This window comes from Sander lucioperca, chromosome 6 (genome assembly GCF_008315115.2).
Source record: "Sander lucioperca isolate FBNREF2018 chromosome 6, SLUC_FBN_1.2, whole genome shotgun sequence".
In the NCBI taxonomy this organism is placed as follows: Eukaryota; Metazoa; Chordata; class Actinopteri; order Perciformes; family Percidae; genus Sander; species Sander lucioperca.
Genome location: NC_050178.1, coordinates 36,317,385 through 36,340,498, shown reverse-complemented (window position 1 = coordinate 36,340,498; position 23,114 = coordinate 36,317,385). Strand labels below are relative to the sequence as shown.

The 23,114-nt window shown below is 39.6% G+C and overlaps 2 protein-coding genes and 1 long non-coding RNA gene across 6 annotated transcripts; 1 reads left to right on the top strand and 2 right to left on the bottom strand.

Annotated features, from left to right (window-relative positions):
- The first annotated feature begins 1,874 nt into the window (after window positions 1–1,874).
- On the top strand, window positions 1,875–13,419 carry LOC118495234. Its single transcript, XR_004897552.1, has 3 exons — window positions 1,875–2,083; window positions 5,069–5,079; window positions 13,408–13,419. It is a non-coding gene; the product is annotated as an uncharacterized LOC118495234 (long non-coding RNA).
- LOC116065388 (interferon-induced GTP-binding protein Mx) lies at window positions 2,082–9,836 on the bottom strand. 2 transcript variants are annotated; one of them, XM_031320875.2, is made up of 12 exons: window positions 9,371–9,836; window positions 8,650–8,802; window positions 8,363–8,517; window positions 7,743–7,881; window positions 7,243–7,441; window positions 7,074–7,152; window positions 4,065–4,187; window positions 3,859–3,982; window positions 3,625–3,783; window positions 3,418–3,494; window positions 3,025–3,288; window positions 2,082–2,900 (listed from the first exon to the last, which is right to left on the bottom strand). In XM_031320875.2, exons 1-12 carry the CDS (start codon window positions 9,555–9,557, stop codon window positions 2,676–2,678), a joined length of 1,884 nt encoding a protein of 627 aa, XP_031176735.2. In that variant the 5' UTR covers window positions 9,558–9,836; the 3' UTR covers window positions 2,082–2,675. The 2 variants fall into 2 exon arrangements, with proteins under 2 accessions (XP_031176735.2, XP_035857799.1); XM_036001906.1 differs by lacking the exon at window positions 4,065–4,187 and having other exon boundaries at window positions 9,371–9,835.
- LOC116035018 (interferon-induced GTP-binding protein Mx) lies at window positions 13,182–21,081 on the bottom strand. 3 transcript variants are annotated; one of them, XM_036001908.1, is made up of 13 exons: window positions 20,680–20,990; window positions 19,931–20,068; window positions 19,640–19,794; window positions 18,246–18,384; window positions 17,950–18,148; window positions 17,781–17,859; window positions 17,565–17,687; window positions 17,329–17,470; window positions 16,956–17,114; window positions 16,777–16,853; window positions 16,437–16,688; window positions 15,591–15,677; window positions 13,182–13,338 (listed from the first exon to the last, which is right to left on the bottom strand). In XM_036001908.1, the coding sequence occupies exons 1-13, from the start codon at window positions 20,864–20,866 to the stop codon at window positions 13,201–13,203; spliced, it is 1,875 nt and encodes a 624-aa protein (XP_035857801.1). In that variant the 5' UTR covers window positions 20,867–20,990; the 3' UTR covers window positions 13,182–13,200. The 3 variants fall into 3 exon arrangements, with proteins under 3 accessions (XP_035857801.1, XP_031133765.2, XP_035857800.1); XM_031277905.2 differs by lacking the exon at window positions 13,182–13,338 and adding an exon at window positions 20,997–21,081 and having other exon boundaries at window positions 15,367–15,677; window positions 20,680–20,881; XM_036001907.1 differs by lacking the exon at window positions 13,182–13,338 and having other exon boundaries at window positions 15,367–15,677; window positions 16,437–16,510; window positions 16,547–16,688.
- Between the last annotated feature and the right edge of the window lie 2,033 nt (window positions 21,082–23,114).

Below are 23,114 nucleotides of genomic sequence, written 5' to 3'. Positions count from 1 at the left end.
TCTCAGAATGATTGGCAGCACACTGCTGGTTTTCGTGCTTCCCAGTCAACCGTAAAAACTGTATTCCTGAAACTTCCTAAGACTTTGTTAAAGCTGTAGACATGTTATTTGTGTAGATACAGTTAAAAATTACATATCAGTTTTAAAAAAGTTTTTTAGTTTTTTTTTATTGCTTAAATGAGCGCATTGGCTGAAAAAGGACAATAATAGCTACATTTTGATGTATAAAGTATCTATGACAAGTAAATGTTGTAGGCGTGAGAGCAAGTTATAGAGGTTTTAAGACTATTTTTCAAGGCTTCCCACTCTAGTGATGTCATTACCCACTCTAAGTAATGCTTAAACAGTGATACCACAAAAACTGTATATCATGAATCTGAAAAAAACTGTAATAGCTAAAGGTTTTGTGAACAGTTTAAAGTTTGAATGTTGTCTGTAGGTGAAAGTATGTAGGAGGAGTAGCATTTCAAAAGGAAATAAGTCTGAAGAGGATTTGCAGATTGCTCCATTGACTTTAATGTAAAATAAAAATTGAAAAATACTGTGAATGCTGCTAAATCAGCATTCAGGCAATCACCAATAATGTGGATATAATGACTAAGTATCTATGACATATATCAATGTCGATATAATATTGATATGTTGCCCAGCCGTAATTGCATGTGTTGTTGTTGTTAAGTTATCTTAAAGCTATTTTCATCTGCAGTCCCATGTGCTTATGTGCATCACCCAAGCACATGATAAAAATTAGCATTTATTAAAATACCACAATACTTTGGGCCCCTTTGAGGGTCTAGAGCCCGGGGACCATCATTTTGTAATCATGCCTTAGTTCCAGCCTTAGGAACACAGTTTGCACACCATAAAATGTTTTTTTTTTCTCAAATCATTCCATCATTTATGCATGGCAACATATCTAAACTTCACACATATTCTTGCTGTGTGACAAGTGCTAACCACTGTGCCACCTGTGTATATTAAGCTCTGATGCATGGTCATATAATGCATCACATTCCTGGATAATCATCTTTTTAATCAGGCAAAAGGGCAATTACAAAGTAGGCTTTTTTAGAAATTGGAACCTTTTGTTCCTGAACATAAACATGTATTTGTTAGAGTCCAGCTCTGTGTCCAGAGGCCCTCTGACTTTTTGTTTCTCCGTTTTAGAGACACACATTAACATTTAACTGCCCCTGTACCAATTGCTGTAGGCAACATTGCTTTTTAAATAATATATTGTAGAGTGTTTTCATTTACTTTCATGATTAGAGAGGCTGCTTTCAGTAGGCTAAATAAATGTTTTCATACACCCAGTGTGACATTTAAGCGGCAATACTAACTGTAGTTATAAAATGATGTTTGTCAATTGACAGAGGAAACAGAACTAAACCTTTAGCATCTGAAATAATCATAAAGTGAAGCTGCTGTTTCTCAAGCGTCTCTCTGGGGCCCCCCTAAAAATGAAGCTGTCTGTCCGACAGCAGCTCTGCTATGTTCACATATTAGAGAATGTTAATAATATTTTCCTCATTATTGTATTATTTCATCCACCCGCTTTTTTTTTTTTTTTTTTGGGCATTTTTAGGCCTTTATTGACAGGACAGCTGAAGAAATGAAAGGGGGGAGAGAGAGGGAATGACATGCAGCAAAGGGCCGCAGGTCGGAGTCGAACCCGGGCCCGCTGCGTCGAGGACTAAACCTCTATATATGGGCGCCCGCTCTACCAACTGAGCTATCCGGGCACCCCACCCACCCCCTTTTAATCCAAATCTTTCTGTGGATGGGCCGGGATATAACTATAAATATATTATCTCTGGTACAAATTTTGGAATTGGGAAAGGCCCCATGGTCTCTGATGTGGGCACCAGTATGGTTAATCCCAATGGTCATTTTAATTGATGTCAACTGTAATAACACCAACAAATAATTGGAGGAAATAAGTTTTTGAATTCTTTCGCAAGAGAACAAAAGTATATAATAAAGAATTATGACTGCATGTTTTCTTTTGCTATTTCTTCATCATTACATTCTTACATTACCAATAGGTCACTCAGGTCTTCTGACCAGGGATTACCAGGTGATCGTTCCATTAAAGTGGTGGCTCCGACTCTGTGGAATGCCCTTCCTATTCTTTTACGGTTTGTGATCTCTGTTGATGCTTTTAAAAAACGGCTTAAGACTAACTTGTTTATAAGTCTTTTTAATTTTTATTCCGTTGTTATTTTATCATTGTTATTTTACAATCGTATCATATGAAACACTATGTGACTGTCTGTGAAAGTTGCTATATCAAATAAAGGTACTCTATTCTTATCAAGACACAGCTTGTTTAAATAGTATTTGCAACTCTCTCTTAATTTTTGGTGTCAACATAATCGATTTGAAGCATCACAACAACAGAGAGAATGCTAGATAAATCTAACACAATCATAATGCACTCACTCTTAGACACCATGCTCTGATCGTCTAAATGTTAAGTTACGTGTTCAGGCCAAATCATGAAATGGTGCATTAATAACTTTTGGTTTTCAGAGCATGTTCTAATATGACGAGTTGTATAGAAAATGACGATTCTACACTTAATACCCAATGTGACAAATAATATACCTACTGCCCAACCATAAATGTATGTGACAAGCTGAAAAACAAAATCATGCTGTTGGGCATGACCTCCTCTAGAACTCCACCAGGTATGTGCGGGCCTTCATGAGGTGTTTGAGGCGACTCTGTAAAGCCTCCCTCTTCCTGCCAATGTCATAATCCTCACTCAGCAACAACTCCAATTTCGGTTTATCCTGAAGCATCTGCAACATCTCACTCTGCAGCTGGATGGCAGACTCCTGCAAGATGTGGTAGCGGATCACCAGGGGGATCTGATGAGCCAGATGCTGGCTGAGAATCTGAAGAAGGAAAAAAAAAGAAGAGTTGGACTGACGAGGCCAGTTATTAAAAACACATACCCTCTGTCTAAACCTTGCTGTCATTACTTTTGATCATGAATTATCCCTCTACATTAAAACTTACTTTGTAGTATGATTTAATGTGCAACATCAGCTCCTGAAGTGTTGCATGATTATCCATGCTGTGCACAATACTGCTTTCTTTATGAAAGTTTGTGCCTTTGCATTTGTCTTCCTTCTCTTCCTCCTCTCTAATTCGGTCACTCAAACTGTTGCAGCTGCTGTATGTCCTGTCCTGAGAGGAAACGAGCAACTCCATCTTGAACTGGGTTCTCAGCATGGATTGAGCAATGGACTCTTTTTGTTGCATTATGGATTTGATCCTTGCCTAGAAAATAAGATTCTGGTCAGTCTGAACACTGCCAAAACACAATGCAAATTAAATTGTGAGAGCCAAAAATACTGATGACAATCAAATCATTACAAAATCAATATCAAACTCATTAAAGAGTACTACCTCGGCTGTGTTAATGAGTTTAGGAAATCCAATGAAGCTACTGTGGGCCAGCTGTATGAACACCTTTCTAACAACATCTGGAGGAAATGGAAGTACAAAAGGATGCAGCAGCTTGATCTCCACCAAGCACTTCAGCTGTACGGTAAGAAAATAAAACTTGATTAATAAATAAAAACATTTAAATGTATCATATATTGAATCATATACCTCCTATGTCCTTAAGTCTCAAGACAGCGGGTTCTTCCAGGTGTTTGATCCGCTCCTTCACCATGACCTCAAAGGTCTTGTAGTTGATGAAGCCTGGCAGTTCTCTTCCACGGTACTTCTCTTCATATTCCTCCACCTCTCTCTCAATCCTCTTGTTCACTGCAACACATAAACCTATATTTTCAGAGTCCTGCTGATGGACATCTGTAGACCAGATCAAAATGATACACTCACAGTTTTTTCCTGAGTGGTCCAGGTGGGCATTCCACTTCCCAAACTCTCTTCTGAGCTGGTCTCCACACTTGATTTCCTCTCCTGTAGTCAGACTGATGGCATCCTGAGTGAAGGCTGTCACTTTCTGCAGCACACACACAACATATATTTAATATAAACATTGATATTCATACATGGTAAATGTTAGGTAGAGTGAGGAAGCTCACATAAATAAAGAGGGCACGTCTCTCAGTGTCATCCGTTGGGGGTCCAGTGCCGTATCTCTCCAGCTCTGCTTGAGTCTGTTCTAGCTTCTCCTCTATCTGCTCTTCCAATTGAGGCAGAGATCTCTGCAAATCACACATGGGTCAAACGTTGAAGGGCAGAAACATGGTCAATGCAAGTACACAAATACTTGGCCTCTCTGGTACGGACACGGGTCCCTGGTGAACATACTGAACGTGTGCTCTTACGCACCGGTGTAAGTAACAAACGTAAGTCCTCAAGAGGGCAATATAGAGCTAAGATAGAGCTAATCAGCGCGTTTCCATGACCACAGTAGTAGGGCTGCACAATTTATCGCAATTTTATCGAAATCGCAATATGGACTAGTGCAATATCCAAATTGCAGGAGGGGGGGGGCGCAAAATTTGTTAAAGGCTAAATATGTGTCTAACCATTCTGAATGAAGTATTGTGGGGCTGCAGAGACGTCCCGGGCCTACAAATCCTATCCTACAGACTAAAGGAAAACATCTTTGTTTGGTACAGATTGTCGCAAAAATCACACTACATGACTATAGTACATTTTTATTTGTGTTTCAATAAAATTGGTAATGATGATCCAAAAAATTGAACATTCCCTCCAATATCGTGAATGATATCGCAATCACAACATCAGTCAAAATAATCGCAATTTGACATTTTCCTCATATTGTGCAGCCCTACACAGTAGTAAACAAACATGTCGTCTGTGGAGGAACGTGTCCTGCTGTGCTTTCTGCACGGATGGAAGAAAAAAAAAAGAAAACAGACGATGGGATGTGTGTCTGAATAAAGAGGTGACGAAGTGTCATAAATATGCTTTTGCATACAGACATGTTCAGATAGAGCTTCATCTAACTGGTCAGCCGTGGCATTTTGAGCGGAAGTGTACCCAAACATAAGGGGGCGGCTTTCTCTTGTCTCTATTTCATGCTATAGCGCGTCTAGCATGCACACTCAAAGTGCAGCTCGCACTTGTGTTGTGTTACGATTTTTAGGTGACACAGTCCAGAACACGATGTTTGTCTTGCATAGCTCTAATAGTGTCTGCATTCGCGTAATTGTGCAGACCATGTTTCTGTCCTAACACCTAAAGTTTCATGACTAGCATATGCAGGATTGGACCCAAACGCAGAAAATGCATGCAGAGTGGTATTAATGATGGGCAAAAATGAAAGAACAAATGTTTTTGAACGACTCTTTTTAGTATCTGATATGTACTGTCCTGTCAAACCCATGGATGTATGAAAAAAGCTGGATACAGCATTCGAGACAAAGCCCCGTTCATTCATATGAAGCCAAAAATGTGATGACCACCGCTGGCCGAGCCGGCTACTTCCGGTTTAGCACTCTGCTAACTTGAAGCGGATTAAATGATTTAACGTAGTGTCTATTTGCACCCCAGGTACGAATAGCCTCGGCCACACAGCTGAGCTATTCACACCCTGTGACGTAACAACAAAAACACGTTGCTCGCGTGCACCGAAATCATGGCGGACGTTCATCTTCCATGACTGCAGAAACTGGCATATTAGGAAAGTTTTGTCTCTAAAGTTTATAACAATTGAATTTCTAGCGGAAAATTGATACTACAGTTGCGCTTTCTGTCTTCAGTGAAAGCATACAACCGTTAGTTTATTAGCTAGTACCTATTTTTTTGTATACAGTATGGTTACCTAGCAACCGAGGCTTGAAGACACCAAGTGGTAAACAGTTGTATAACATTCTGTAAGAACTGCTAGGTGAGTGGTTAGAACACTGAGCTTTGGTCTGGGACCCTGGAGTTTGATTCCCCAGGGAAGTGATCGTGTTTTCTTCATTTTGGATTGGATAATTTGCATGCAATTGCGCAAGTCAGGGCCCGCGAACGCGAACATTTTTTTGCAGGGTGGTAGGGGAAGACTCATGAATATGCCTGCTCTGGTTGGGTTGGTTAGGTTAGGCAAGAGGAGTGGGATTGGTTATGGTTAGGGTAAGAATGTCAGGGCGATAATATTCCAAAAAGGTGTAATACACGAGTAGTACGGATAACTGTGTGCAAATATATGCCAAGGTACTGTAAATGCACAGGGGTGCAAATAGCATACTTTGATATTTGTACCAACGGGTTATTAATAGAACACATTGCTGTGTGCACCGGCGGGGTACGAATAGCATTCATTTCTAATTGCACCAGGGTACAAATAGCATACACTGCTTATTGTACCAGGGGTGCAAATAGCCTCACCCATGATTTAATCACGCGGCTCTTCTAGACTTTGCAAATGTTATCGGAACGAATTGATCAAATTCTGATAATGATAAGAGTCATTTCGCGGGGGATGTGACACTCCAGAACACGGCCAACAGCTGTGTTGTAGAGGCTGACATACTATAATGGACTGCGTCAAAGAGAAACTGACGCCATATTTGCAAAAAGTATCAAATCTCAAACGGTTCAATACATTTACAGGTATCAATTTGAAGTAACCGATTCTGTGACAATAGTCGATCTGCCCATCAATAAGTGATTTTATTAATGATTTATTGTCAAAGCGAGGGTATTTATGCTTACAGGCAGCTGCAGGTAGGCAGGTACAGATACAGGTTACAGGTAACAGAAGCTTGAAAGCAATAACACAAAGCAAGAAAGCGACATTGCAACTTTGACAAACTGGTCCTGATAAAAAATAACTGCTATATGTACTACTGGGCTGATTAGGGGACATGGGAAACAGGTGAGTGAGTGAGTGAGTGAGTGTGTGAGTGAGTGAGTGAGTGAGTGGGAAGGTCAGCTGAGTGGTTCTAGAGGGAAAGGGGTTACAGCAGGCCAGATGAGGTAAAGTCTGAAGGCATATGGTAGTTGGATGAAGAATGATAACGCATGGGCATAGGGGAAAAGAGAGGCGGTTGAAGGAATGGACTAGATACATAAGATGACTAGTCATAATTTATACAGTGAATTTTTAGGATGAAGCAATAAGACAAATTCACCTTAATGTGATGCACCAGCGTAAGTGTGAGTTTTTCTGCCAGTTTAGGAACAGTGGCATGGCCTTCATCATAGAGTGTCCTACAGCAAGAATAAAAAGTGACAGAGTACATGCTGCACAAGTTGTCAAACGCTATAATTTGTATAATTACTCAAAAAGAATAAACTTACTGGAAATGCACATGATCGTTGAAGAAGGCTTTCTCTCTTTCTATTGCTTCAGTCAGAGACACCTTGTCTGTGATGTCCTTCTGACCCCTGCACCGGACGATCATGTAGCCCTTCTTCAGGGGGATGACCTCATTATGGACAATATCAACCAGTGTCTCTTCTGTGCCTTTGTCCACCAGGTCAGGCTTGGTCAAGATAACTAAAAGAGAGAGAGAGATACCTAAGGGGGTGGTGCTTTCTCAAAATTAGCTCTGTAAGAGCCAATAACACACACACACACACACACACACACACACACACACACACACACACACACACACACACACACACACACACACACACACACACACACACACACACACACAAATATTTGATGGAAATAAATGAAACCAATGATTTCAACTGCAAATACGACTTAAAAAGTCTGTCAATTATTCTACCATTGGTACAGCACCTCAGGGGCTTAATGCTTGGGCTTAGCCTCTACAAGCTCAATTTACCCAGAGTCCTCTCCCCATCAGGATCCACCTCCTGTGCCATCTTCAAAGCCTCTGTGGTTGCTATGTCCACGTTGCATGGAACAACCACCAAGCTGATGGTTTCTGGTCTTTTGATGAACTTCTGGATCAGTCTCTTTATCTGAAAGAATTTATTCATATCATACATCAAGTTATAAGCTGTACAACTACCAAATCACTATTGTGCCCAAGTCAGTTCTTATCACATAATGAGGGAATATTACACAACTAAAAGTCTATAGCTTTGCTAGCGGTCCCCATTTCATGGCAGTCTAATTTGCTTTGCTATTTGGACTGAGGGTCTTGCTAGTGGAAATGTCAATATGGGAAGTCATTAATGAGATGTTGTGTAGGGGTAGGTGAAATAGGGCCCTGGTCCTTCCTTTTTTCGGTAGATTTCTACACTGGTTATATCTGGATAATCCACACTGTCAATATTTTTCCTTGGAACAACTTTCTTCCAAAGACAATGTCCATAAGAAAACTGAACAAGCACACCTGGGGGCCCAGTTACAGGTTTATTCCTTGAAGCAGAGGCCCAGGGTCCGAGCCCGACCTGCGGCCATTTCATAAACACTGCCTTTAAAAAAACACAAGCATACCTGGTCTCCAATGTTCTCTGGTTGTCCCTTTACAGCCACCCTGGCGATGCCGGGCAGGTCAATGAGCGTCAGGTCTGGAACATCAGGAGAGCAGATCTCCAGACTGATGAGGTCATCACTGATCCCCACCCCGACCCCGGCCATTTTATTCTGAGCTGGAGAGAGAAGACGTGATTTTTAATGATTACAGGATGGAAGTGCTGATCACTAAAACCTAAAAAAAAAAAAATCAGTAGCTCCAATACTTGCCTTTTGATGGTGAAATTTAACAATGTCGAATACTGTACCTTCTCTGATCTTTTTCTCCACATCTGTAGGGTCTTCTATCTCTTCCTCACAGTCCTGGTAGCTTATCTTTCCGTACCACTTCTTTCCATATCGCATCTTTTCGTCTCTCTTTCTCGTCATCTTCAGTTCGAGAGGACATCTTGTCACAATGCCTGAATTAATGAAGAGTGAATTATGATGAGGGGAAAAAGTGAAATCCAGTGTGCTTGTTGAAATTATGAAAAGCAGTTGGCGCTCTTAGAAAACACTTGAGACCATCTTTATAAAGTTGGATAAATCTTATTAATCTTCAAAACATGTACCAGGCATAATAAATATGGTAGAGAAGTCAAACACCAACGTCAACTTTTTTGACGGACAGTTTTTGTTGTAGCCTACAAGTTGGCATGCTGCCCTCCTTTACACAACTGCTGTAAAACCAGCCATGCAGGTTTTGAGATTTCCGCCTCCCAGTTGATAATGGAGTCGTGTTTTTTAGCTTGTGATTCTTCTGCTCCATGGCCAAAAATCAGACTGCAGCTTTAAATATTATCTGATACTGTGGTGGTCTCACTTTCATAATTCGACCAATGGCACTTATGAACCTTAATTATCCCATTAGGCCTACTTGTGTAACATTAGGAAACACACGTATAATATTTTAATTTTGTCAATGATACGATCATTATCATAATTATGGATGGATGGATAGATTTTTTTGTCTCAGTGACTGTAACTTACCACTTCCTCTAGGCAGAGCCACCCCTGACAGCGCCTCCAACACGGAGCTCTTCCCCGAGCTTTGATCTCCAATCACGGCGATAGCTGGCAGCGCCAAGTCCTTCTCTACACCCAGAGAGCGAAGAGAGTCAATGAGGTCGATGCAGGGACGCACCTTCTCGTCATATTGTTGATTCAGAGTGTTCATGCTGTTATCTGGAAAGAAACTGTGTTTAAAAAAGGAATAAAACCGATAGAAAAAAAGTCCTGTTCACTGAAATTAGTTTTGCCTGTGCAGAGCCACAGATGCTCGGATGCCAAAAGTGTGACGTGACAGATGCCAACTGCGGATAGGTTCAGCAATGCAACCCTCAAAGGAAATTAAAAAGTTAGATTTCGTTTCCTGACTTTCTTTTTTGTTGTTGCTGTCACACAGGGACAAACACTAACGGAGCGGATACCGAACGTAGTCTATACAGTCATCTTCCGAGGAAAAACATATCAACATAACCTCTTTTATTTGATTTTATGCTACGACATGAATGGGAGGAGGAAAGCTGATTAGCAGTAGGCAGGGCTGGACTGGGGTAAAAAAAAAATCAGCATACAGCATTAAACACATTTTAAATTCATTAAATTACCACAAACTAATTACCACATGGTAAACCTGGAGCCTTCAGGCCTTTGCTCAGTTGGCAATGAACCCTTGACTCCAGCCTCAAGAACACAGTTTGCACACCCTACAAATGTTGTTTAAAATCATTCCATCATTTATGCATGAGAACATATCTAAACTCCACATACCTTCTTGCTGTGTGACAAGTGCTAACCATTGTATCACCTAGGGATGGGGAAAAAAATCAATAGTATTGTGATATTTTTCGTGGCAAGACTGTATCGATACACGGATGCCAAGTATTGCTTTTTTATTAAATAAATTACACATGAGCATTTAACTTTTTGGTACAAGAATAATAAAATCAATTGCTTTTTCAGTCCAATAGATGGACTCATTGAAGTGAGATGTATAACATTTTCCTTTGGGGACATTTAAAGTTAGAAATTGCAATATATCGCCGAATATCGCAATATGTTTAAAATCACAATAATATCGTATTGTGACAGAAGTATCGGGATAATATCATACCTTGGGGCTTCAGGTTATTTCCACCCCTAGTGCCACCTGTGTATATTAAGCTCTGATGCAGGATGGTCATATTATGTATCACATTCTTGGATAATACCTTTTTAATGAGGCATAATGGCAAGCACAGCTGATCAACAAGTATCATTTTGCAACTTTGCAACTATCATTGCAAAAGAAAGTCTATGAGCTCATCTATCAGAAACTAACCAAAAATGTGCCAATAAAACAATCATCCCTGCAGCAATGGCTGCTCTCATTTCAGTGAAAACTGTGTAAGCTGCTGGTTGTCACATGTCCACATCAGCAGCAACCCCTGACTTGTGGGGACTCCCACAATTTCTTTTTACAGTACAGTCCTCAAAAAAGATGAAAGTTGCTTCACAAATATAACAATGGGCCACTAAAACTTCTGCAGATGAACCTCAGGACCAGCTGTTGAAACTCAAAACAATAAACAAGACCCGACTTACTACTTGGTGGTATTTGAGTATGTAAATGAGTGGTTAGTTCTGAATGGAGCTGTTGTGTTATTATGCTTATAACACTGACGGACAGAGATGTCCACACACCTTCTTGCTGTGTGACAATTGCTAACCACTGTGCCACCTGGGGAGAGCGATATAGCATAGGATTGCGATATTTTTCGTTGCAATACTGTATCGATACATGGAAGCCAAGTATCGTAGTTTTGGACTATACATGTACATAATGATTTTTAAAGGGTTTTCAATTGCTCTTTTGACCTGGCATCAATGGTTGAAAGTAACTGTACATTTACTCACGTTCTTACAATTTTGAGCTACTTATACTTTTGAGTTCTTCCATTTTATGCTTTATTCTACTTGCCAGTGCTGCTTCCTGCCCTGGCCTCGAGCAGGTTAGCTTTAAAGTGATGTGGTGCAACCCAACAGAGCTGCAACACAAAACATGGCCTCTAATCTGGCCACAAGTACGGTTAATCCACACATACTGGCCAGATAGGTCTTTAGGAATCAAACTGAATGAAAACCACAATGTTCATTTTAATTCATCCTGACTGTGATGACACTAACATATTAATTGCTGACAATAGGAATAATAGTTTTCCTAATTAATTTTTTGTTTTGTTTTTTCTTTTGCAGTAAACAAGGAAGGACCAGGACCATACATGTCCTTACTTCATCATCAAGCCAATGTTGCTCTTATAACAAGCACACCTTGTTTAAATATTATTTGCAAGTCTATTGTTCTTGGTGTCTTTTAAACAAACACAGAGAGAACGCTAGATAATGTAACAATCATTATGATTGCAATCACTCTTAGACACCATGCTCCGATTGTCTAAATGTTAAGATACAGGTTCAGGCCATTTCATGAAATGGTGCCTGTATATGCATACATGTATATGCAGTAGTTCATATACACTACTGGTCAAAAGTTTGGGGTCACTTAGAAATTTCCATTCCACTTCATTATAGACAGAATACCAGCTAAGATCAGTTGCATTGTTTTTTTAACCAGAGCAGCAGTTTTCAGATTAAATTATGTGTTTACATAATTGCAAAATGGTTCTCGACTGTTGTAGAAAGAAGTGGCTGATCTTTAATGCAATATCTACATTGCCCATTATCAGCAACCATTCATCCAATGTTCCAAAGGCCCATTCTGTTTACTAATCTGATATCATTTTAAAAGGCTAACTGAGAAAACATTGGAGAACCCTTTTGCAATTATGTAAACACATAATTTAATCTGAAAACTGCTGCTGCTTGTTAAAAAAACAATGCAACTGATTTTAGCTGGTATTCTGTCTATAATGGAGTGGAATGGAAATTTCTAAGTGACCCCAAACTTTTGACCGGTAGTGTACATGTACAGTATGTGCTTGTACTATATGCAGTAGTTCATACATTAAGAAAAACTCATGAATTAGCGATACGGAAATTGTTAAATTCTGGTTCTCACCATTTCAATCAGGAGAGACTTCGTTGCAGATATGCAAATATATATTGTAAATAAGCATAATATGAGTCTTTGGGGATAAGACTCCATCATTAAAAATATTTAAAGGGGTAGAGAAACAGACATATTCCCCCCCGATGGAGCCTAGACACTGGTGATGGCGGAGAGGAAACCTGGAGGCCGAACGAAGGAGCTGTCTGCCAGAAAGGGACTCAGGTTGCAGTGGTTGACGACGCCCGGAGGTGGAAGGGGAGGAGGAGGGTTGCACGTTTGCCTGAGAAGACAGCTGATAGCAAGGAGAGAGACATTTAAAGCAGGATGTCATGCTGTGATTGGATCATGAATTTCGTGGTCATTTCTGATTGGTTTACTGAAGAGTGAACACCTCTTAATGGCTGAATAGATTTAGGGAGAGATAGTGGTGATTGCAGTAAGTATAAGTCTTCCTGAAAGAGTTTGCGCTGAGCTTCATATCTAAGACTGAGCATCACCATGTTGGCGCTATGTTTCTGATTCCCATCCTTGTCAAGATGAATTATGAGGTTTATGGGCTTAAACAAAAACATTTTTATAGTAACTATTAGTAACTTTAAGTTTAAGGATCATGTTCTGTTATGATGCCATGTTTATCATACTCTGAACTTGTAAATATAAATCTAAACTCAACACCCAACGTGACAAATAATATACCCACTCTCCAACCATAAATGTATGTGACAAGTTGAAAAACAAAAATCCTGCTGTTAGGCCTTGAAGGCCTCCTCTAGAACTCCACCAGGTATCTGCGGGCCTTCATGAGGCGTTTAAGGCAACTCTGCAAAGCAGCCCTCTGGCTACCGATGTCACAATCCTCCTTTAGCAAAAACTCCAAATTCTCTTTATCCTGAAGCATCTGCAGCATCTCCCTCTTTAGACATTTTTTAGACACACACAGGCATTAGAGAGCAGATGGGTGTGGCTATAAATAAAGTTAAACAAAAAATAATGTCTCACTATCAAATATACAGTTGTAAATGTCTCACTGTTTTATCCAGAGAGCCAATGAGTCCCATTCTCCTCATACTGTTAGAGGGTTCATCATGAAGACTTTTGTAAAAATAAAAACTGTAAAGAGAATTTTTATGGCCTATATTCCCAGAATCAAATCATTGAACCCAGAATCCGGGTGATAGAAAATTAAGAGCTGACTCGTAGGGTAGGTTTTGTTTCCCTGGCATTTGTGTGTTTAAAATTGTACAAACACATAAGATGTCTTAATTCAGGAATTCATGCTATCCCCTTTCATATAAAAATAATGGGGTGGTGACTCATCAGTGAGCAGAGAGCCTATGTGCTTTTGGTCTATTTATTTGTATCACATTAAGTCATTAATGTGTCTGCAGAATATATTATTGTAGCTTGTGGATATAGTTGGATACTGACATTTTAACATTATTCTAACTGTATCAAGTTCTCATCTGCAAAGTGCAGTTATCCAATATGCAAAATGGAATAAAACGTTTACTAAATCGTACTTTTCTAATATTACCTTCTGAAAAGGAGGGAAGCATAACATTTGGAAATACTCCATTTCAGGTGCCTTCAAATTCAAAATATCTACAATCCATCATTTCACTACCTACTTTTTGAATGACCTGTGATGGGGTCATCTTCAGTTCAAGAGGACATCTTGTCACAATGCCTAAATTACGTGTGAATGAATGACGAAATGAAGAAATCAAGTTAACAAAATTGCAAAAAGTTTTATACTTGGACTGAACATTAATAGTTTGGGTTTAAAGCTGAATTACTATTACATCTTCCAAATGTTGATTGATAAAGGCAAAATCAATGAAACAAATATAATCACACCACTTGCCCCATGGTCACACTTGAACACATGGCGAAACATAAAGCAGCATCACACAAAATGAAATAAAAAGGTAAGGAAGTAGTAGGAAATTGCAAAGGAGAGCTTGAAAGAGAGACTCATATCATGCATACTTATTTCCACACACCTTGCCAATTGCTGCGTCAAGTGTGCGTGCTTGTTGGATTGTTATAAAAAGGTACAAAGATTCAAAAGACATAGGTTTTATGTTACATAAAACTCCACAATACTTTTCAAAGTTAAAACCACAAAACAATTTAATAGCTGTATGTGGCTCTTACAGAATGTTATTAAAACGATATCACAAAAGCTTGTGTGAAGTGGAACAGATAGGTACATTGGTCAAGTCAATGTCACTGGTGCATGTCACTGTCAGAGTTCAAAGATGTGCTAAATCTCCGACTGACTTGGGACTTTGGCTGTGACCGAAAACTGATTCACATCGGGCATGCGAGTCTTGCGAGTCTGGGCTTTTTCATGGTGCATTCATAAGTTGTTATGGTCCTGCAACTGTAGTAAAATCAATTTGATACATAGATGAGCAAAATGTAAGTGTCATATTCCTGTCATTGATGATTAAACACAGGTTAATGACTAGCTATACAGAATTTCTTTCTATGACAACTTGCCTATAAAGCTACATTTACCACCAATTGCCATTCATGTTTCTGCCTTGAAAATAAAGATATGCTTTCCAGAGACAGACATGCACACTATATTGTGCAGTAACAAATGTGTGACTAGATTCACACATTTTCTTTTGTTTACAGTAAATAAATAAACAAATACAAATCTTAAAGTCAACTTCATAAAGTCACTTTCTTTGCATTCATTTGATTCCAAATCAAGATACACTGGTAATAATTGCTTTCCATTGTTAATATGTACTTAAACAGTTCTGAAATGCAAAATAATAGAATTTTAAATCATGTGATAAAACATGCGATTAACTATAGAAATTCAGCGATTAAGAAAAAGATTATCGTTTGACAGCCCTACTTAATAAAATAAATGACTAATGTCAAAAACATGAAAAAAAATCTGCAACGGAATTTTTTAAAGAATGCGATAATTCAGCAACTTCTTCTATTAGTAATCTGGTTTCAAGGACTGCAATGAGTTGTGTTGAAGTTGTATATGTTCATACTGAAGTCGGTCAACAGCATGCGTGCCTTTGACAGGCGCTTGAGGCGATTCTGAAGGTGGATTCTCTTGGCTTTTATGCCAGAGTCCTCTTGAAGCAGGGTCTCGGTTTTCTCCTTGTCCTGAAGCATCTGCAGCATCTCCCTCTGCAGCTGGATGGCAGACTCCTGCAACATCTGGTAGCGGATCACCAGGGGGATCTGGTCAGCCAGACGCTGGCCAGCAATCTGTGTTTTGGAGAGGAGAAAGGGCTGTAACACAAAGCTACTATCTGTATCTGTTCGTCACAAAAAATATCTGTGTTTGGATTATACAGTAGTTGGACATGGTTTATACTGGAAGTTGTTAGAAATGATCTACTCTGCTTACTATTCTGTATTCAATTGTTTTCTACTGCCATTTATACTCCTATTACATACAGTCGGTGTAGGGAATTTTAAAAATATTTGGAGGGCAACTTTTGCTACAACTGTCTATAAAGTCAGGGTATAAATAGTAATTAGTGCGCAAAGTTGCTGTTTAATGTGAAATGAGCTCAGATTAAAAAAAATAAAAAGCATACAGTAACCACCACCTTGTGCCAACATGAGAAAATAAAAAAAGCATACTATTGCTATTTTAAGTACAACAGAGCCGTTTGTGTTGAATGTATGTTAGACACAAACATGGAAGTTAAATGAATTTAATGAAAATAAAATGATGGCTAAAATATTGGCCTATACTGGTAAATATAAATTTGTTTGCATACTGAATACGTGTTATCTAGCTGCCAATTAAATACAATTTCAACCATGTAGCTGACTTAGTCTGATAATGAAATATAGTTGAATGCCACCTTCAAAGAAGAATACAGAAGATTGTCTATGCAATGGAAGATTAAAATAAATGTTTTCTTTCTTTCCTTTATATGGCATCTAAAAAGTGTGTGATGTATTAAATGCTGTGAGACACAAAAATAAAATGCACAACATGTAAATTTCACTTACTTGGTAATAGGATTTCAGGTGTTTAATCATCTCCTTCAGGGTGGCCCCACTGTCAGTGCTGCTGGTGCTCGGCTTCACTGTTACACCATTGAAGACAGTCACAGACAGCTGTTCATCTTCCCTCTTCCGCTTCCCCAACTTCTTGCTGTATGTGCTGTCCTGAGTGTAAACAATCAACTCCATCTTAAACTGAGTCCTCAGCATGGACTCTGCTGCAGTCTCCCTCTCCTTTCTGATGGCTTCAATCTTCATCTAAAGGACAAACTGTTGTCAGTAAATATTCAACAATGTTCAGTCATATGTACACAATGTATGTAGCAATGGGCAATGAAAATGACACCTGAGCTGTTTTGATGAGGTAAGGAAGTCCAACAAGGCTGCTCTGTGCCAACTCAAACAACTCTTTCTTCACAATTTCTAAAAGAGAAAATACAAATTAGACAATACAAGATCTAATAACTCAAATGTCTTGCATATTTAGATGGCCTGCAATCATTGTAGCATCATGATAAGACATGCCTGCCACTTCCTTGAGTTTCAGGACAGCAGGCCCTTCCAGCTGTTTAATCTGCTCCTTGACCATGCCCTCAAAGGTCTTGTAGTTGATGAACCCCGGCAGCTCTCTTCCACGGTACTTTCGTTCATACTGAACCACCTCTCTCTCAATATTCCAGTTGACTGCAATAGGGATGAATTTGTGTGTGTGTGTGTGTGTGTGTGTGGGGAATTCGACATAAAGAAGGTCGACACTTGGTTAGTACAATAGTCAATACAGCAGTCTAAAGCAAAACATATTGACAATATTGTACTATCTTACTCAGTTTACATTACAGTTTTTTGGCATGAAAACTGTTTCCAAGTGATGTAATAACCAAGTTGTTAATGCACCTACATGTTGTTCCAGAGCGCTCTATGACATCTTTCCATACTGCAAACTCTTTTCTGAGTATGGCAAATATATTAGGGCTGCCTCCAAATTTGAGTTCCTCTCCTGCGGCGAGGCTGATAGCATCATGTGTAAATGCTGTCACTCTCTAAAATATAACAGGTTCAGAAAAGAGGGCAAATTAGTTTTTTTAAAGAAGCTCAAATCGAGGTGCTGTGATCTGTATCAGCTCGTAAACTCACATCAATGAGGAAACCGAGTCTCTCAGTTGCGTCAGGTGGGGGTCCGTTGCCATATTTTTTGAGCTGTGCCTGAGTCTTTGTTAGTTTCTTTTCTATCTGCTCTTCCAGTTGAGGCAGCGATCTCTGCAAATCACACATGGGTCAAACCTTTAACAACTGAAGTGGGCAAAGTCATCTGTGGTGGACCAATAGTGGGAAGCACTAAGAAGTATTTACCTGGATATGATGCACCAGCTCAAGGGTGAGCTTTTCTGCCAGTTTAGGAACAGTGGCACAGCCTTCATCGTAGAGGATCCTACAGCACAAATAAACGTTACAGAGTACATGCTGCACAACCGCTAAAACTGCAAATCATTGTTTGTATAAAATTAACATAAAAACTTACTGGAATTGCACATGGTTTTTAAAGAAGGCTTTCTCTCTTTCTATTGCTTCAGTCAGGGACAGCTTGTCTGTGATATCCTTCTGACCCCTGCACCGGACGATCATGTAGCCCTTCTTCAGGGGGATGACCTCATTATGGACAGTTGCAACTACTGTCTCTTCTGTGCCTTTGTCCACCAGGTCAGGCTTGGTCAAGATACCTGAAAAGAGAGAGTCCACTTAGAACTACAGAAGTACATTCAAGTTTTGTGTTACTAAAGAGCCAGGTGACTTTTCTTAAAAATCAGCTCTATTTACCCAGAGTCCTCTCCCCATCAGGATCCACCTCCTTTGCCATCTTCAAAGCCTCTGTGGTTGCTATGTCCACGTTGCATGGAACAACCACCAAGCTGATGGTTTCTTGTCTTTTGATGAACTTCTGGATCAGTCTCTTTATCTGAAAGAATTTATTCATATAACATGACGTATAAATATCAACTTTCAATCTGTACTAGCAAAGTAACCACAGTGTTTGGGATTGTTACAATCAAATAATGAACAAATACATTATAACAAGACTAAAAATCACTACTGTCCAGCGAGGCTGAAATAAGCATGACACGCAAAATTGTTGGATGGATGAAAAATGGAGAGAAACAACCTAGGTGTATTAGGCCTGTCAAGCTTTGGATTTGTCCACGTGTTGAAGTAGTGTGCATGGAGCTGTAATAAGAGCAATATAGCATATATGAAGGGTGGGTTCTATTGTATTTAGACTTTCTGAATGCCAAAAATGCAATATTAAAAGTGTAAGAAATTAATAAAAATGTTTTTCTCTGCTCTGATGTAATGCATTCAAACCAAATCAGGAGTTGTGGCAAAAATGTCAGTCCTCCCATTCATTTGGATGTGGGTACGGCATTTAGGCTGTGGCTTTGGGGAACGCAGGGGAAACCGGAAAAATACACAGCAGCCCTGTGGCGAAAAGTTTAAACAAAATAAACTTTTGGGGAGACGCAACCCCACATCAAGCTACGGTGGCCAGTCATGTAACCTACAGTAAATCGCACAAAACACAATGCTCTGGGGAAACAAATATATACACAAATGTGCCATTTAAGCAACATCCGACTAATTAGCTTACACAGTGGTGACCTAACCCAGCATATCTTCCAAGGGCAACTTTGTAGAGTTACAGGTTACATTTACAAAAAAGAAGAAGCCCTGTTCATGACCAACACATCCACTGTGTAGTATTTTTCCACAGAGTGAAAGCAAAGCCGGTCTTAGATGCTACTTTATCAGTTATCAGTCATCTGTTAAAACAATGCTGGAAAATACAAACAAGTATGTAAGCTAATCAGTCAAACAGGGTTATGCGATAATGAAATACAATATGTATAACCTTGCATTTTTTCTTGCTTCTTTATTTCCATGTTTTCAATGTGGGTCATCAACTGATGAGGATGATGACTTTTTATTTGAATGAGAATCATTTAAGTTGCATTAATATCCACAGCAAATTTCAAGGGAAGTAAGTCTTCTGTTCCTGGGGCATGAACTGACATGTTGAACAAGTGGACAGTAACCAGGTTACTTGTTCAAGGTTGAAGGGGTCACTAAAGTCATTACGATTCATCCTTTGAGGACGATGACTGTACCAGTTTCCATCGCAACGCGTCCAATACTCAAGATATTTTACTTAGGCATACCTGCTCTCCAATGTTCTCTGGTTGTCCCTTTACAGCCACCCTGGCGATGCCGGGCAGGTCAATGAGCGTCAGGTCTGGAACATCAGGAGAGGCGATCTCCAGACTGATGAGGTCATCACTGATCCCCGCCCCGGCCCCGGCCATTTCATCCTGAGCTGGAGAGAGAAGACATGATGTAAAATGATTACAGAGGATGGTAGTGCTGATCACTGAAAAGCAAATACAACTCCCTTTAACCTCCTCCAATAGTTGGCTTTTGATCTTGACATTGGAGAATGTTGTATACTGTACCTTCTCGAATCTTTTTCTCCACATCTGCAGGGTCTTCTATCTCTTCCTCACAGTCCTTGTAGCTTATCTTTCCGTACCACTCCTCTCCTTCTTTCTTTCTCTTCATCTTCAGTTCGAGAGGACATCTTGTCACAATGCCTGAATTACAAGAGTGGAAAAAGAGAGGAAGAGTCCAAGTTGAATCCAGTGTAGGCTACTGGAGAAATGATGAAAGATGTCTCAGATAGCACAAAATTACAAGTTGTAATCAAATGATTAAAAAATATCTTAGCACAGATAAAGTTTTGACTCAGGTGTGTCAAAAGGAACAATTTAATGAATGAATTAATAATTACAATTATTAAAATATGTATAGCCTATTATAGTATTAAAATAATTCAATTATTAATGAATAGATTATTGGGCCTTTGAATAAATATGTATTAGGCCTACTGTAGTTACAGGCAATACTTTATGTTTTTCATCCTTGTTGTTGTAGTCGGGTTTTCAGGGTTCTCAGACCACCCTTTCATGATTTCACACTACAGAGCATCCAAGCAATATACGGTGTGTGGGTGTGTGTGTGTGTGTGTGTGTATATATATATATATATATATATATATATATATATATATATATATATAAATATAAAAAAATATATATATATATATTTTTTTCATCCCATTTGTGAATGGACGGACCGCTAGTGTTGAGGAATGTCGTATGTTTTAGCCATTAGGATAAAAGCAAAGACTTTTTTACTAACTTACCACTTCCTCTTGGCAGAGCCACCCCTGACAGCGCCTCCAACACGGAGCTCTTCCCCGAGCTTTGATCTCCAATCACGGCGATAGCTGGCAGCGCCAAGTCCTTCTCTACACCCAGAGAGCGAAGAGAGTCAATGAGGTCGATGCAGGGACGCACCTTCTCCTCATACTGTTGGTTCAGAGTGTTCATGATGACTCTTGTCTCCTGTGAAAAGGAAATAAAAAAATGCTAAATGACAATTCAACTTCTGCCACTGTCACACAACCTCGGTGTGCCGGAGTCGGGCTGCAGTCAGAATCAATGAGAAATCAAAACTTAACTTTCGTTTTCCTGGCTTTCGTTTCTCACACAACCTCGGTGTTCCGGAGTCGCTTTTGTTTCTCTTGCTGTGTGCAGCTTTAGACATTTAAAAAAAAAATAAAATAAAAAATAAAAAAAGATAAAATAGATAACAAACCCTACTGTAATTGTTACTTTAAAAAAAAATACTAAAAACAAATTATGGGTCTAATACTGTTACGATTTGCTCCTAGTTTGGACCCTAGAAGCAGATTCAGACTCAATGGATTGGAGTTAGTGGTTTTATTAAGTAAGAGAGTAAAACAAGGTGGTGAAGTGGCAATCCTGGTGAAAGCAGATGGTGTCTGGTGGTGGTGAGTTTGTGGCAGGCAATGGCAGAGGATCAGCAGGACGGCAGGCTCAGCCTAGGCAGTTGCTGGAGGCGGACGAGACACAGGTGAGGATATTTTCAGCAGACTCACAAGTTAGGCAACAACGGGTCAAAGTCAGATTCTTCACTGGCGTCTTAAGCCTGAAGAGTTACCACATGGAGAGCGGAAAACAATCTGGCGATGAGTGAGTGGAGAGCCGGGTTTCTTATCCTGAGCTTGATGGTAAATGGAAGTCAGGTCTGCCTGGTAATTACTGTAGAGCCACGCCCCTGCTCACACACACACACACACACACACACACACACACACACACACACACACACACACACACACACACACACACACACACACACACACACACGGCTGTGACAAATACACTACAAACTGTAAATGATTCGAGACAAAACTAACAAACAAAATATGGTTACCACTAATCTAATGTTACCTTAGAAATACTATAGGTTAATGTATTAATGTTTAACCAATACACAATAGTGTTAAAGAAAGCGTTGGGAATCTGAACAAAAAAGTTGATAACACGATGGCTTGAGTTGTAAAACGTGAAGGTGCTTTTATTTACAAAAAAGTGGTTTAACAATGCAGGACGTCCACAGCAAAAACATAAGAAACAAAAAAAAACATCTTTTTACACAAGGTTTTCACTAGCAAAGCTTCTCAAAGTTTCACATCACCTGTCTGGTTTGTAGCCACCCTCAGACTGAGCCCCAAGTGGCCAGAGGCTTATATATGCTAAGCCCCTCCCACTAGACCAAACAACTCTTAATTGCTTCAATTATCTCTCAATTATGTTACCATTTAGACATTTATAATTTCACTGCTAGTTTCTACCATAAACAAATAACAGACTCTTGAACAAACCATTTTCCACTCATCTAACTTTAGAAAACACAAAGACTTACACACATTTTCAACTAGAAAATCTACCCTCACCTACCTGTATGACCCAGATATATGGCATCTACCACCATCAGCACACCTGAGTGTTCAAAATAATGGTTAAGTAACATAGTTTGTTGTAAAATGGAAAAGACTTAAAGGTCCAGTGTGTAACGTGTTTAGTTGTTTATTATAAATCAAAATCTGTGTTGCCCGGTCACAAACTTGTCCTTTTTCATGAATATTTACCACCACCATCAATTCCAAGTATTCCTTTTGGCTTGAAATTTTACATTTGCATTCACATGAACTGGGGTAGACGCTCCATATTAATGCGCCATCTTGAAATACGTTAGCCGGTAAGGGACATACAGGACGGCATGAACCACCAGATCTTTTTGTTTGTTATTTAACAGCAGGTGGAGTTAAATGGTAGTCTGGCTATCACCAGACCAAGCTCAATCTTTTAAGATTGAACATTAGTCTGGGGACTCTGCTCTGTATTTTCTACTCCACAAGAGGCGTGATCAACGGGCATAGTTCAAAAGACTCTGTACGCAATTGGATAGTCCTTCAACCAATCAGACCAACGATCCGGGTGATGTAGCAGCGACAGCGGCATCAACGGGTTGCTGCGCTTTGGTGGCCGCTATGTTGAATGTAAACAAGAAGCTGCTTGGTCGCTTCTCTATTGTCACCATGTTAAACCCGCCAATAGCGTGCCAGGTGGATAAGCCAGTTTGTGATTGGTCCCCGCAAAATTGTAACAGAAGCAGGATAGATAAACGTACAGGTTTCCAGCCTGAGCTGCAGGGAGAAATCAAACCACCAGCAGATCGGGCTGGGTTTACCCATTCTAGTTAACACAA